Source organism: Lissotriton vulgaris, chromosome 4_1 (assembly GCF_964263255.1).
Source record: "Lissotriton vulgaris chromosome 4_1, aLisVul1.2, whole genome shotgun sequence".
Taxonomy (NCBI): domain Eukaryota; kingdom Metazoa; phylum Chordata; class Amphibia; order Caudata; family Salamandridae; genus Lissotriton; species Lissotriton vulgaris.
In genome coordinates, this window is record NC_141691.1 from 221,399,547 (window position 1) to 221,416,835 (window position 17,289).

General features: G+C 45.0%; 1 protein-coding gene across 1 annotated transcript in view; it reads left to right on the forward strand.

The window, feature by feature from the left end:
* Window positions 1–16,352, forward strand: part of LAMP2 (lysosome associated membrane protein 2) — a 434,546-nt gene extending 418,194 nt beyond the window's left edge. Inside the window, exon 9 of the mRNA XM_086918518.1 lies at window positions 14,979–16,352. Within this exon, the coding sequence (XP_086774644.1) occupies window positions 14,979–15,121 (143 nt within the window). The 3' untranslated portion in view covers window positions 15,122–16,352. The remainder of the gene's footprint in view (window positions 1–14,978) is intronic.
* Window positions 16,353–17,289: the final 937 nt, after the last annotated feature.

A 17,289-nucleotide genomic window follows, 5' to 3' on the forward strand; every position in this document is an offset into this window, starting at 1 on the left:
GGTGACAGCCTTTGTGCCCTGGAAGGAGTCCCCTCGCCCGGTGAGTGCGGTGAATGGACCCGAGTGAATGAGCCAGAGATAGAGAGCCAAACCTCGTGTGACCTGAGGCTCCACAGCGGCGGCCATCTTAGTCAGGCAGCTGGGAAGGACATCCCCTGTGAAATTTAGCGGCGGCCATCTTTAAGTCAGGCGAGCAGTGTGGTAATAAGCATTGGTAAAGGACAAACAAACAAACATTGGCAAAGACCAAACAATCATTGGCAAAGGCAAGAGACATACAAACAAGCATTGGTAATTGCATACAAACAAACATTGGCGGAAGTGAATCAACAAGCATTGGTACATGCAAATAAACAAACATACAAACAAGCATTGGCAATTGCATACAAACAAACATTGGCGGAAGTGAATCAACAAGCATTGGTACATGCAAATAAACAAACATTGATACATGCAGATTAACAAGCATTGGTACATGCAAGGACAAGTATTGGCTAAGAGTAAACAAGCACTGGTACATGCAAACAAACAAGCAGTGACACATGCAACTAGACAAACATCGATACGTGCAAATCAACAAGCACTGGTACGCGCAAAGGAACAAGCACTGATCCATGCAAAGAGACACAAGCATTGATACACGCAGATCAACAAGCATTGGATAAATCGCAGCAAAGAAAGAAAACAAGTATTGCTGAAAACCAAACAAGCACTGGCGAACATAACAGAATCAAGCATTAGCAAAGACCAAGCGAGCACTGGCGAAGGCCAAACAAGCATTGCTAACGTCCCAGCGCATGACCAGACCGCAGGTTTCGACTGAATACAGATCAACTACGAAGACGAGAAGACAAAGGAACAGCCCGTGCTCTGCGAACATGATCCATCAAAATCCTCCTCTTATGGCGGGGGAAGAAATCGCACAACAGTTCAATCCTTGCTTTGAAGCACCACCCTCAGGGATGCAGACGGACACCTGGAGTCTGTGTCTCAAACGGAACCAATGGCTGGCCACATTGAGTGATTTCCTGGACGCCAATGGAGAACAAAGAGAGAGGAAGTGCCTAATGCTGCTCCTCCATTTGGTGGGTCCAGAGGGCCGATGCCCAATCGAAACATTTTCCGAAGAAGACACAGACATCTATAAAAGACTCCAAGAGAAGCTATGTGCCCGTCTCTCCGCACAAACGGAAGTGGATCGAGAGCGCATCGCTTTCAACACAGCTAGGCAGGAACCAGGTGAACCACTGCCAACCTTCATCACTCGGTTAAAAAACCTGGTACAAGGCTGCCACTTCAACACCTTTACGAATGAGTACGCAGTCCGACTCCGGATAATTGAAGGCTGCGCAAACCCCGACACGAAACTCAAGATCTTGCGAGGAAAGTGGTCACTGGAAGAAATCATCAGGAAGGCTGAAGTTGGGCTGCACGTCAAGGTAAGAGACAAATCAAAGGCCCCGAATCTGAAAGCAAATTATCAAGACGCCCAGACAGATAACCCTCAGAAAACAAACAGAACTGAAAGGAGAGAGAGGGAAGACAGACCAGCAAAAAGACAACGGGAAAGACACAGTGACAAAGAAAATAACACGGATTACTCAGAGTCAGATTTCTCAGCATCCGACTACTCAAGGTCAACCAAGGACTGCTCGGAGTCAGATGACCCAGAGTCAACCATCCAAAAGACAATTCCAAAAAGTTATTCACCCCCCAGGAGTTCCTCAAAGAGTCATTCAAAGGAGGAAGAAAGAGCATCAAGTGGGACGGATCGCACTCCTGGACAAGAAGGCATCCCACACAGCAAGTGGGAGAGAAAGACTAACCATAGAAGAAGGGGTCGCACTGGTCAACACCGAAAGTCGGCGCAGAGACATCAGTCGACAAGCAGTGAAGACGAGTCCAAGAAAACATCTGGCCGGAGAACACATAAACCCCAAGTCAGAGGTGTTGGAACATCAAGCAATTGGGAAGGAGAACCAGATCACACAAGACGGACTGGTCCCTCACAACAACAACAACCAGCAAGAAAACATCCATGCCTTCATGGGCCCCAAAGCATCCATGGGCCCCGCGACAACGAAGAAACAGAGCGTAGATGGGTAACATCAGACGAGAAGGACGAAGAGGCAAAAGCTTGGGATCAAGCACAAGGAACAAGCACGGAATCTTCAAACAATCTCCCAAATGAGACGGCGTTGAAGATATTCCAACAAAGACACATGGAGAAGCTTTTCAAAAACAATTCCGAGGGGGAAAGCAGCTCGTCACGGACTACCCGGTTCCGAAGACCACCTAGTAGGACATTCCCAAATGAACACTCACAGAGGGAACTGACGGAGCACCCCTCTGATTCAGAAAGCACGTCGGTCCGATCTTTTGAGTCGGCAGAGTCATGGTCCCGACAACGACCACGTGCAACATTTTTAAAGAAACATTCTCAGAGGGAAGTGAGGGAGGACTCCTCTGATTCAGACAACACGTCGGTCCGATCTTTTGAGTCGGCAGAGTCATGGTCCCGACAACGACCACGTGCAACATTCTTAAAGAAACATTCTCAGAGGGAAGTGAGGAAGAACTCCTCTGATTCAGACAGCATTTCGGTCCGATCCTTTGAGTCGACAGAGTCGTGGTCCCGACACCGGCCATGGCGCCAAGCACCTGAACACATCAGCGAACCAAGGGACACTCTTCACGTCGAGAGCGACGTGTCCCACACCAATGTCAATGCACACTCGATCACTCCACCAGACAACCTGTCGCATCGAGCACCGGTGCATCGTGACACTAATACCACACCGTCACCCCGGGTAGGGGCAGCAAGGTTGACTCGAAGGCCCTGGTCCTGGTCCTATAAAACGGAATCCGGCATCGTGGCCAATAGCACCCAAATAAAAACGGACCAACCAGTCAATCCGCAAAGGAAGCCAGACATGTCAGGAGAACTAAGTCATCATCGGAGGAGAACAAGACACACTAACATTCAGCCGACCCCAAAGTCTGCCTGTTCCAGGCGCGAGCAGGCGTGGGAGAAACAACCTGAGACAGCAAATCAATCTCCAAGTCATACCAAGCTGACCTCCACCGTTCATACCTCACCGGCCGGCATCCCAGACTCGAAACAGGAAGACAGTGTTGTTCTTGACCTGACGAAGCAAAAGGCAGTAAAGATAAAGGCGGTGAATGAATTACTGAACCAAGCAAAGACAGTCTCATCAGACAGCACCATACCGTCTGGCATACATGACCCTGAACTGGAGGACAGTGTTGCCTTCAACCGGACAAGACAAACGGAAGCAAAAGTGGATGCGGGTACTCGGAAGAGGACCAGAACGCTATCCAGCCATGAAAGAGATCGAGCACCTAAACCAACAGTAGTTACACCACGGGAAAGAGACATGCTGACTGCGGAATGTGAGAGCAGACAGTTCACACGCAACGTGATCAAGAATGCCCTGATCAAGACAACAGAAAGATCGACCAAAGTCAAGCCCACCGCGGATTCGACACTACTGAGGCTCGAAGAGCAGGCTGTCCGCCAACCTGTGTGGCGGATTGAAGAACTGCGAACACTAAGGACATTAAGTTCATTTTGTTAAGAAAGGGGGAGATGTAGTATTGTGGGATGCAGTCTAGTGGTTGCGGGGTGGAGTCAGAGGGAGGAGCAGGAACAGGAGGAGCCGGGGATAGGAACCAGGGGACAGTTAGTGTAGGGACGGGGACCTGTGTAGCAGCACCAATAAAGAGCTTAAGCACATACCAGTCGTGTCCGTGTGTTACTATTGTGGGACATGACAAGCCCCATTAGCAAGTACAGAGTTACAGGCTGACGCCTCAGTCCTGCTAACGTCTGAATAGGTTTTTTTCAAAAAAGAGGGAGGAAGGAGAAGTGATCAATTGATCAACGGACACCGTTTACCACTCAGGGGAGTGGAAGGTCCAGTCACAGCGTGTGCCCGTATCAATGGTTACAACAAGGAGGGGTTGCTGGACTGTTCCTAAGCGTGACTAAGGGAAGAACTAACTGGCGTGACCAAAGGTGTAAGTGTAACACCCAAGGGCATCCATTTTGTTGGATGGATTTGCCTCACACACCCCGAAGGATGTCATGCTTCATCATCGGCGGTTGCTCCTCGTCGGGGAGGCGGTGCAATCCCCGACGGGCTCACCTCAAAGAGGGGCACTTTGGCGGAGATCTTTTTTCCAACAGCCTTATGGTGAGGTGTGGGTGTGTGGGCAGGGAGGTATGTGATGGTGAAAAGGGATATTTAAAATGTAGCTGAGGGTACCGGAATCAACTTTATTCTGGGGGTCCCTAGCTGCAATTAAAAACAGGGGGCTAGCTCACTAGGAGTCAACGAGTAAAGTCAGGTGAACCTAGATGGGGCTAGTGGTGAAGACGGTCGACATGTTTCTCGCAGTGGGCAATAGTTACCCGCGATTCATCAGGACCTATAAAAAGGTGATTTACAACATGCTAGTGTCATGTGTGAGTTTGTGTGTGTTTTACCTCTGTGGGGGTTGTCCTATGCCTAAACATAGAAAAGAGATAAAACAACAATGATTAAAAACAATTTGCAAAATGCAAAGTAGGTCACGCCATGGGAAAGAACTGTGAGAAGTGTGGCATGCTGTAGGTGTACTTGTGATTCAAGTAACAGTCATTGCATGCCTAAGTGGTTATGTATGCCAAGTGTCTAAAGTGTGGCACACAGAGCAATCACTGAGTAGGTGAGGTGGATTTGTTGTGAAGTGTGAAGAGGTTTAAGAAGGTTTAAAAAGGTTAAAATATGCAGCAGCTGTCCAGGCTCAAGTGGGCACCTGGGTTCATACCGTGTGTTGGCATCAGTCAATAGAGAGGAAGACACCCATTAAAACATAAAAGTGATTAGGTGAACAGTTGCACACACACTCCGACTCTGAAAGAGCCTTAGTTCTAACACACTCACATTGCCCACTCACCTATCTGTCAAGAACTACCAGCCACCAGAGGGGTCGGCGGGATAAGGCATCAAGGATGAGTCCATAGGTCAAAACTGGGGTAAAAGGTAAACAAACCGCCAGGCAACCATTAATAAGTGAGCAGTATCTTTAACCTCAAGGAACTCCTAGTCTAGAGCCCTGTTGTCCCGCTGCAACACTCACCTCTAATCTCTTGTGCCTTGGCTGCATGACCTACCCTTCTCCGCCGAGCTCGAGTAGATATGGGAGCTCGGCGGGAAGGGTTATTTACATCGGCAACAGCGAATCGAAACGAAACGCGTGTCTCCGCCTATCGGCGTGTCACGTGGTTTCCGTCGATTGCGGGGCGGCCATCTTAGACTAGTGGATCTGTAACATCACGGAGGCTATGATGTGTAATAGCGCACCACTTAACTGTGTTCAGGATATCCGTTGATCAGGGAATTAAGTCACGTAGGAGTCGGGTTTCGCTCCAGTGCTAAAAATGAGATGGGGCGAACATCATACAAAATCGTGATGTCGATCAGTGTAGCGGCGGCCATATTGGAATGGTGTCACAGTGCCTATACCCCTGAGTGGGTCCACAGACCTAGCGTGTTGTAGACGGATTTGTATTAAATCTTGGGGTGTACACGCATCAGAGGTAAGATGCTAATGGCTCATTAGTAATAATAATTGGAAAAGGCAGGATCGTCTGTTCCGAGTGTGTCATGAATAGCCCCTGAGGTACTGTGACATTAATTCTGGTCGCGGTATCGATAGTGTTGGGAAAACCACATATTTGAGTGTGTGTGAAGTTCACTATGGGGTCTGAACCCAGTGGGGGGAGGTATAATTACAGATTGCAGCCCAATGCTGGTTGTAAGGCTGCATGGCAACAATGTTATAAGTTGGAATTCGGATGGCTCACAGCGAGTGCCACGGGATGTCTTCATTGAGACCCAGTCTATCAGAGGATAGACGGTGGACCCATCTCTGTTCCTTCTGAAAGAGGGCATTCTTGGGGCAGTTAGGGCTGGACTCGAGTACCACCCACTTGACAGAATCCGCGTCATGGCCTTGGTCTACATAATGTTTGCACATCTTTGTATGTGTCCTTTTGCAGCGGAAATTGCTACGATGTTCAATAATACGGGTTTTGATGGGGCGGGTTGTCATACCGACATAATGCAAACCACAAGGGCACGTGAGGAGGTATATACAGTGTGAGGTGTTACAATTGGTGTGGTGCCTCAGCTCCCATGTGAAGGTCTCAGAGAGCTGTATAGTTTTAACTGCCATGGTGTATCGGCAGACTCCACACATACCACAGGGATAGTGGCCCGTGACCGGGGGAAGATGCCACAGTGTCTGTTGGGTTTCCTTTCTGGCCTTCTTAGGTCGGGTACTGATCAAAATATCCTTTAGGTTCTGTGACCTCTTGAAGGCGAACCTGGGGTCTTCCAGGGTCATGTCACCTGTGTTCAATATTCCCCAGTGGTGTTTGATTGTCTTCCTGATTTGGTTAGACAGGGGGGTGAACGTGGTCACACATGTGATGGGTTGGTTCTCAGTAGGGGCCTTTTCCCGGCGCTCAAGCAGTGCCTCGCGATTGTTATTCCTAGCCCGTTTCTTAGCTCTCAGAACATCGCTTTTAGGATAACCCCTGTCAAGAAGGTTCCTAGACAAGATTGTGGATTCCTTTTTATAATCACGCACATCACTGCAATTGCGCCTAATACGCAAGAATTGCCCAAAGGGCAAATTGGTGCGCAGGGCCTTCGGATGGTGGCTTTTATAGTGTAGGAGACTGTTGCGGTCGGTGGGTTTCCGATACATGGTAGTGCTTACTGACCCCTCATCTAGTCTTATTGTTAAGTCCAGGAACGCAATCTCCTTGGCTGATGAAGTCATAGTAAACTTCAAATGTGGGTTTAACGCATTAACCCACTCAAGGAAAGCTTCATGGGAAGTTGTGGGCCCTTTCCACAAGATCAGGATGTCGTCGATAAAGCGTTTCCACATTTTGATGTTGTTGCGGAACGGATTGGACTCATGGTCTATGTGTGTACTTTCAAACTTGGCCATATACAAACAGGCTACCGAGGGAGCAAATGTACTGCCCATAGAGGTGCCTTGGGTCTGGTGGTAAAATTTGCCCATAAATTCAAAATAGTTTTCTGTAAGCGCTAGGGTGGCGCATTCCATGATAAACGACTGTGGGGTGTTCGAATACCACCTTTCCTGGCCTAGTCTCTCCTCAATTACCTCTAGAGTGGCCCTCTGAGGAATGTTCGTGTAGAGGGCCTCCACATCTAGGGTAATCAATAGATCAATCTCCTCAGCGTTCTGAACACTGTCCAGGATGCGTAACACGTCTGTGGTGTCCTGGATGTAGGAAGGGATGTTTTTGACGAGGGGTTGCAGAAAGTGGTCACAAAATTGTGATAGGGGCTCCAGGACGGAGTCTATCCCTGAGACAATTGGTCTCCCTGGTACCGGTCTGGTTGCTTTGTGAATCTTGGGTAAGATGTAGAAATAGGGGACCCTCGGGTCCTTTTTGATCAGGAAGTCTGCCTCCTTCCTCGTGATCCATTGATCACACTCTGCGCTTGTCACCAGGCTCGTGATGGTAGTTAGCAAGCGCTGGGTTGGATCGTTAGCGATGGGAGTATAGTACTTTTGGTTGCCCAGTTGTCTGTTGCATTCTATCTCATAGTCTTTGGTATTCATTAGAACCGTGGCACCTCCTTTGTCCGCTTGTTTTATAGTGATCAGAGGATCATCAGCCATTGATCTCAGAACTTTCATCTCATCCCTAGAGATGTTGCAGTGTGGTTTGTGTCTGTTCAATTTAGAAATATCTTTCAAAACCGCTTGTTCGAATGTGAGCACCTCAGGGGGGACCATTCCATTGTGCGGTGTGAATGTAGATGGATTATGTAGTCCAGAGTCATCTATAGGTTCACAGGGTTTGCCTTCAAAAAAGGCTTTTAACCTGACTTTTCTGAAAAACGACTTCAGTTCCCTAGTCTCTTGGAATTGATCGATCTTAGGTGTCGGAACAAAGCCTAAACCTTTTTGAAGAACCTCCACTTCTTTCTGTGAGAGGAGACGGTCAGAGAGATTGACCACCAGGCTTATTGTGGTCCTGATCGGCTCGTGCTCCTCGTGTCCATCCCTTGTGGGCGTGCTTCCTCCCACTGTACTCTCTTTTCCGGTGCGTTCCCTCTTTTTCGCCCTCGCCCTCTGCCCCAACCTCTGCCTAAAAAAGGAGGGTGTGTAGGGTTTTGAGGGGGGTAGAACGGAGGATATTGGGGGGCAAACGGGGGTTGGAAGTGGGGAAACTGGGGATATTGCCAGAAGGGGGGGGGGCCCGGTGAGTGGTCCTTGGTTTGGATAGTTAGGGTAGTTTTGTTGCCCTCGGCCCCTACCTCTTCTAGCTCTGGGCGGCATCTGTGCTGCACCATTTTCTCCACTACTATCGGAGCCGCTGTTGGAGCCCCTTCTGGAAGAATTAGTACTGGAGTCTGAGTTATAGTCTGAATTATGGTTGGTCCCTGGGGGCACATAGTCATCCTTTAGGTATGGATAGACCTTCTCCTTTGAGAATTTCTTGATGTCCTTTTGTAATTTGGCAACCTTCTGGTTCATCAGAAATTCTTTGTGTTCCGCCATTTCTTTGTTAATTTCAGCTAGTTTTGTCTTAAAGCCTGGATTTTGTACCGCTGTTTTCAAGGCAGCTTCAGCTGCTTGTATTCTAACTAGAAGTGCATCTGCTAGACGTTTGGCTGTGTTAACTATTAGGATGAGGAGGTCGTGTGTACACTTCCATGACACCTGTGACCACTCAACCTTGAATTGACCATCCTCCCAGAATATCCGTGGGAAATTTCTAACGATCAACCCATTAGGTGCTATTTTGGCTTTGAAATATTGAGCCATCATCGTCCCGTGGATTGTTATCCTTATCCACTCTCGTTTTAAATCTGATAGGGATTGCTACTCTGTTGTATTGCTCCCCGTGGCTGGTTGAACGTCGATACCAAACAAAGATGGTATCCTCATGATAGCTGCTGCATCCTCCTCACCAAAACTCAGACCTTGACCCTCCATAGTGGAATGGTCAAGGGTGGCTGGTCTCGGTGGAGTGGAGTCCTTCACAGAAGGTAGGGAAGGGGGGAGGAAAAGAAAGAAAGAAGAGGTCCCAAGTGCCAAAATGGGCTCTGGACCAGGTATGACCCACCTATTTGGTATGAGGTCACACTTAATGGGGGATCTGAACAATCTAATCCACCTGGAGGGAACTCCCACGGTGCGAACCGTGCTCAAGTATTTTTCAAAAAAGAGGGAGGAAGGAGAAGTGATCAATTGATCAACGGACACCGTTTACCACTCAGGGGAGTGGAAGGTCCAGTCACAGCGTGTGCCCGTATCAATGGTTACAACAAGGAGGGGTTGCTGGACTGTTCCTAAGCGTGACTAAGGGAAGAACTAACTGGCGTGACCAAAGGTGTAAGTGTAACACCCAAGGGCATCCCCGAAGGATGTCATGCTTCATCATCGGCGGTTGCTCCCCGACGAGGAGCAACCGCCGATGATGAAGCATGACATCCTTCGGGGTGTGTGAGGCAAATCCATCCAACAAAATGGATGCCCTTGGGTGTTACACTTACACCTTTGGTCACGCCAGTTAGTTCTTCCCTTAGTCACGCTTAGGAACAGTCCAGCAACCCCTCCTTGTTGTAACGTCTGAATAGGGCCATTAAAGTAGGTAGTGCAATGTAACAAATGAATCCGTGCAATAAATCAGATTTAATGGTTAAATCAAATGTGTCACTGGGTGGGCAAAGTGCACTTAAGAAGTTGCCACTTTAGTTGCCCAAGATTTCTGGTGCCTGTTTACTGTTGTACTCTGGGTCTGTCCTGCAGACAGCTGTCTGCTCTCCTGGGAAGATGTGATAACTCCCAGAAAAGACAAACGGAAAGGCCGGCCATTGGAGAAGGTGTTACTTCCCCCAGGCAGGAAACCACATGTGTTGGCCCAAAAGCCAAGCTTCAAAGATGAAGCCGCCTTTGAAGAACAGCAGGGGACCGCTTAGGAGAGGGGCTGCTCTATTGTTCAGACAGACAGGCTGGCACTACGGACAGAGAAGGAGAAGACAGTTGTCAATCCGTTTTTTCAGGGCCATGTAGATCCCTTGGTAGCCACACCACTGTTTTGGCCTAGGGAGCTCTGGATGCCGACAAAGGGGTTCTGTCATCTTGGTTATGGGCAGACTGCTGCATACTGGGATAGCCAGATGCCACCCTTCCCAGGAAGTGGTCATCAGCAGGAGAGAACCTGGTAGCTCATTGGCTACCACCCATGTCCTAACTTGAGGGCATTTTCTGTACATAAATAGGGTATCCCTGGCACCCAGAATTCCGATTCCGACTGAACTGGAAGGACCAAAGAAGGAATCCTCTGCTGCACAGTGGAACCATCAATGAGAGGCTGCATCAGCATGGACTGAACCTGGTGGCTAGCAAAGGAGAGGGACTGTTCCTACAGTGTCCTGCTCAAGGAAAAGCTGTCTCCAGAGCCCAGCCAAACCCAAGAGCGTCTAAGGGTCAGTGAGCTGGCCTCCTGTTCACAGCACAAGCACACAACAGCTGAGAAGCCTGCTGGGGCAAGCTGGTACCCCAAACTCTTCAACCCGCAGCAAACTGCCGCCATGCAGCACCAGGGTCTGGTGCACAAAGTTGCACCGAGTTCGCTGAGGCCTGGAGTGTCGGGGTGCAGCTAGAACCCCAAGAGGACCAGTTATCAAGCCAGGAAGGTTTGGCCTGTGACCGCGATATTGGCTGACTGGTAGTTTAGGGGTGACCGAGCTTCTGCCAACACCAAGAGGACTTTGGGGGGACATCGAACCTTTGACCAGGACCGCCTCACCCTCTTTGTGGACCAAGGAGTAGTCTCCTCAAGACCCCCATCGACCGCATTGCATCCACAGCATCTTTTGAGCATCAGGACCACTTCCATAGGAAAACACCCAACAGATAAACGTGCCTTGAACTGACTGAGGACTGCATCACCTACTGAGGTAGTTGTTTCTGAAGACCTTGCTGGTCCCTTTGACTGGCTCCTTACTGGAGTTCAAGCATCAGGACCACTTCCATAGGAAAACACTCAACAGATAAACGTGCCTTGAACTGACTGAGGACTGCATCACCTACTGAGGTAGTTGTTTCTGAAGACCTTGCTGGCCCCTTTGACTGGCTCCTTACTGGAGTTCAAAGTCCCTGTATTCCAACTAGCCCAGACTTTGCAGTGATAAAGTTTCTGTCGAATCTGTGAATTTGTCAATGCTTGTTCAAAGTTGAGTGAAATAATGCAATTTACTATACCTTGTCAATTCTATCCCTCTAGAACCCTCTACGTGATCGTTTTCTTGTGGTGTCTAAAAATACATTAAAAAGTAGTAGCTTTTGAAACCACGTTTCAAAAATATACAGTTTAACATATTATACTGTGATTTTATCCCGAAACACAATTTGAATGCCCACAATGCCACCCGCCCAGCGCCACATTTGTGCATATGCTCTGGACATGCCATGCACTGCAGGCATACTGGTCAAAAATACACACCACGATGCAAACAACCACTGGCTTGGTAGGCCTCGACACATGGGAGGCTTGGGCACATTTAGTTTAAGAAATATTTATTTGTTTAAAGAAAGTACAATACAAAGATATTATAATAGTACAGTAGAACCAAATGATATACATGTGATGCATATGAAAAAGTAGTAAAATAATGGTTCATTTGTAAAAGAAGAAATGAGAAGATAGAGAGATAGAGGAGATAGAAAGAGGGGAAGAGAAGAGAGGGGAAAGAAAGAAGAAGAAAGAAGAAGGGATAAGAGAGAGTAAGGGAAGAAGAGAAACAGTAGATAAATTGGTCCAGAAATCAGGGGGAAGGGGGTGATGAGAGATAATTGGAGAAGGGGAGCCAAAGGAGATCAGATTTAACTTTAGAGGAGACAGACGAGGAAGAAGCAATAGAAATCCTATGCTCATCACAAACAAAGTTCCACCAAGTAAGGACAGATAATTTGGAATTATCCTTCCAACAGGAAAGAATTACTTTAAACGCAATAGCAATAAAAAGATCCAGTAATCTGACACTCGAAGGAGCAATATCAATATCTACTAAAACAGATCCTAAAAACACATTCAAGAATGATAAGGGAATAGAACAATGAAATATACGCATGCAAATAACCCAAACAGAGTTCCAAAAAGCTAAAACAGATGGACATTCATATAATTGATGTTTAAGCGTACCAGTGAGTGAAGAACATGACCAACATAGAGTACTAGAGGAAGGAGAGAACTTGGCGATACTAAGAGGAGTGAGAATGGATCTATGATAAATAAAATATAATGATTGAGTAATGCAGGCTGCAGCAGAAGTCTTAAACAATTTGCTCCATATACAATTCCATTCATCAACAGAGAGAGATACTGACGATCATTATTGGATCATTGTTGCAAGGTTTTTCATTTCAACATACTGTTTTTATGTCTAATTGCTCGTTTTTATCCAAACATACAGTTTTAAAATATTCTCAAACTCTACTGCATGATTTATTTGCTAAAGACTTGTCTCCACTCCAATGTTTTTTGTCCTCTTGTATCTGGTATAACAAATTTCTCAAATATAAGGGCAGATCTTTTTATTACAAATATTGGAAAGAAAAGGACATAATCTTTGTACATCAGTTTTTCGCCAATAATGCATTATTTCTTTTTCTGAACTGCAAGTTTTGTATAATCTACCCATGTCTTTTCTCAAGGAATATACGATTATTACTAATGCTATAGCTTCACACTTATCAACCTTTCCTTCCTCTGATACTCTACCCTCATTCTCTCCTTCTTCCCCCCTTTACCCTTTATTTTCCCTACGTCAACCCAAAGCTGCTCTTGTTTATCAATTGCTGCCTTCAAATGGTTTGGAACGATCTAAATCAGCAACTGAGATTGCTTGGGAGGCTTGGGCATATTCAAACGTCAGAAAAAGATAGAAACGAGATTTGCAGTGTTAACCCTACTCCTAGGAAAACGAAGCAGCCATTACATTGGCCTACAGGTCCTCCAATAGAAGCATGGAGGCGGGCGGTCATAAAATGGGGCGCTGCAGAAAAAGACTCGATCAGGTTAGAGAAGGCACAAGGAATACGTCGCCAACCAGGCCGCTGAAAACAACGCGCTGCTACAAACCCTAAAACCCATCCAAGTTGCACCCTCAGTTGGTTCGTTGAAAACAACAGTCGAAGACAATCCAAACCATCGGCAGAGATACACTGGCAAAACTCAAAAACCAAACACTATACTATCACTCCAGGGCACTCTCGAATGCATACGTTGCATGCGCTGGACATACAACACATCCGAACACTCAGACTACCTAATCGCACTACACGCTGGCAACATAATATAATTTATAGTTGAATAATCGCAACTGATGTTTCTGTATACTGTCTGATCTTGAAAACTCAATAAAAAGGTTTACAAAAAAAGAAACAAGGCAGTCTATTTTTATAAATTGGTGTTGGTTTTCATTGGTGTCTTGTTGATTTCTTCTTCAATTGTTTTGGCGCTGTTTAAATGCTTTACACTTGCTCCTTTGTGTAAGCCTCGCTGCTCAGAGCCACAGTTGCCCAGGGTTGAGTAGAAGGGATGACAAACGAAACCCAAGGGTCCTAAACAGGTTTGTAAGTGTATTAAAGGTGAGGTTGTACAACCACACCATATGATACACCCCATTTCCTCACACTATCATGGCATCTGTTTCCTTCCATAACTTTATTACATACACAGAGTTGCGGACTGTGATCTGCTCATGTTAAGCTGGGGTAACCTGCTGTACGAGCCTGTAAAATATATCTAAACCAAAGGATAATTTTACTTTCTTATTGCCTGACTTTGTCGGATCTCTGTAGCCTGGAAAAAAGGAGGTGCTTCATACTTTTTGAAAAATGATCGAGGAACACAAACAAATTGCTTGTGCAGATCTATAAAATAGACCGCTTTATAGCAAATTTCCATGTTAAAACTGTGATGTATTTTACAAAAAAAAGTTTTTTACAAAAAAAACAGTGATGTAAAGTGTAGCATTCTTTCCCATTTCGCTCTACCATAAAGTAGAAATGTACTCACGGTAACCTCTTTCCCTTGTGCTGTCACTGTTTTGTTTCTTATAAACCTATTCTCTCACCATTTCTCTCTGTAACTCCACATACACCAGAGTTGTTTTCCTACAGTGTTTTCTATTAAATGTTTTTTTGCTGCCAATACATATAAATCCTTGGATGCTCTTTGTGGCTTTACTTAATTTTGGAAAAGGTGGTCAGAATCAGAATAGACTAGTGGTCAGCAGCTGTCAGGGCAGCTAGTGTCGTAGGCGGGCAACCCTGCTTTGGCAGTCTAATCTATGTATCTGTGTCCTGTCACCTGGGAATAGCGAGACACCAGTGCGAGGTCAAGAGCTGGTGGATCCAAGAATTGCAACCTGATGGGCATCCAGTTCCTTTTATCTTTTTCTGAAGTTTTTGTATTGTTGATGTTAGTGCTTGGGACTCGGATTTCGTGTCTGCATTAAAATGGCCGCTGATTTAGAGCTAATCTGCAATTGCCTAGACCCCTGATTGCCAAGAACATTCTGTCTTGTTGAATAACTGTTGATGGCTGAATTTTACTTGCTTATTTTAATGTATTCAATATTACACTGTACTTCCATAATGAATTTAGACTTTTCAGATAAAAAAATTCTAACAAGTGGAATTGCTTCCTATTGACCATAACCTGCATTATCAATGAAATGCTGGATTTATTAGAAGTAAGTGCAATGTGAATACAAGTTTTTTCTTTCTTTCTCGTATTTGTTCACCGTTGAAGGTACTCAGAGTAGTATTATAGTTATTTATAACTTAGCCTTTTTATGAGTTCATTTTAACCTCCGATTCACATATTTTGTCTCCAAATACAGCTGAAGATTGCCATGCAGATAAAGACAACTTCCTTGTACCCATAGTAGTGGGAGCAGTTTTGGGAGTATTAGTTATTATTATAATGGTGGCGTATGTCATTGGCCATAAGAGACGCAACGCAGCTGGATATGAACATTTTTGAGACCTGCACTGTGCAATCGCCTACAAAGTATGAAGAATTAAAATCAAAAGCACAACTATTGTAGAGATGTGAAAATAACTTATGGACACATTTTTAATGCACTTTAGGCATGTATAAGCTGATTTATTGAAGGCAAATATTACATTGTGCAATCTTTAAGCAAGGTAAATGTGAAGTCTTTTAATTCATGTAAAACGATTAGTGTCTTAAATCTACAGTTAAATGTGTAGCAAATTTTGAGTTCTTGCAGCTCGTATACCTATAAGTATTGTGAGAAAGCGTTTATGAACTGCCAGATATTCAAATTGATCTGAAATATTTTTTGTAATAAATAGTGTAACTATATAAGACATTTCATATTGTTTTAAACTGCCTACTACTCAGCACATCAAAGTCAAATCTTGCAGTTGCTGTTATGTTGATCCTGTTCAAGCTGGTGTGCACCATGCCAATATTGTACTTAGTAAAAAGCCTATCTTATCTCCACTTCCTGTTCCAAGTACCTATGCGCACCCCATCCATTCCAAGCACTCCTGGCTCAACCCACACAGCAAAATAATTAAATGCACAAAACACAAGCATCAAAGTGTAAGGTTCACAGTTCTAAATGCATAAGCTTCATCATGAAATCCAAGCTGAACCTACAAGCATTCAGGTGATGTATTAAAAACATAACCTTCTACAAATCTAATTCCAAGTGCCTGCCATCGTAATATTTGAGATTGCCACTTCGAAACGGATCTAAAGTCTTATTGACAATGCATACAGTAAAGTCCAAAGAAGTCACAGTTAGACCTTACCATATGTGAAAAAGGTTTAACACTAGGCTTTAACAACGAGGCCACTCAAGGGCAGATTGAAACACATAAGATCTCCATCGCCGTAAGATATTTACTGCATCGATTTTTTTAAAGTGAGAATTCAGTGATACATTTTGCATATGGTAATCCAGTATGTTTAATTATATATCCATTTCAATTTCTATCATTTAAAAAAATTCTAAATTAGAAGAATATCATAGTTTTTATCCTGTTACTAAATACGAATTTCTGTGGCATACCATCATTGGTATTAAATACTGATTGAGCCACACCTATGTCTGAAATAGGAGCATGTGACCATCCTCCTACATTAGCAAATTAACCAAAGAAGAAACCAAAAGTGATGTAATTCACCTTGTACAAATAATATATCATGTATGCAGAAAAATATTAAATAGCATTGAAATAAACTTAGTATTGTTTGTGACCTTTCTTTGGAAATTTCTGATTCCATCAAGTGAGTAGGTAGAAACCTTTTTTTAAAATTATTATGACATTTGTAATTAACCTCAGGATATACCGGAGATGCACAACTTTATTATTTGGATTTCTAATCCAGAATTGCAAATCAGCTTTTTCAAAGGCTAACTTTAAATCCCTAAGGTGGCCTTTTCTCGCAGAGAATATATTTCATTTTTTGCTAATAATATCCTTCAAAGACGTTAGTCTTCATGGGATCCTGAAATGCCAGATGTTATCCCACAGGTGATGGACAGTACATAAACCAGACTACCTTGGAAATTGCTTCCTTTCTCTGTAATACGCCATGATAAATCTAGAAGTTCATTATCATGCAATATCCTCTCCAGAAAGTATCTACATTTTTAATGTATGTATGTATAACAGTTTTATATAGTGCGACACTGTCACCCAAAGGGTATCCTGGCGCTTGACTATAAATAACTAGCACACACTCGCAGCAATCACACTACTCTTGGGAATAAATACGTTTTCAGATTTCTCTTAAAGGATGGAAGTTCGCTTTGGCTCCTCAATGGAAGCGGAAGAGAGTTTCAGAGACTAGCAGCTGAAAAACTGAACGAGCGACCTCCCATTCTTGACCTCTGAAACCTGGCAACCGTTACCAGGCATGCAGAGGAAGAGCGCAAGGTTCGAGGAGCAGAATACCAGGAAAACAGATTCTGCAGCAGAACAGGTCCCTGTCCATGCAAAGCTTTAAAAACCAAACATGATGCCTTAAAAAGAATCCGTTGCTGGACAGGCAGCCACTGGAGATCAAGCAGCGCTGAAGTAGAGGAGGCAGTGCGTGGACTAGAGAGAGAGACAACTTGGCTGCCATGTTTTGTATTCGTTGGAGCTTACCAACTAAGGTTTTAGGTGCACCCA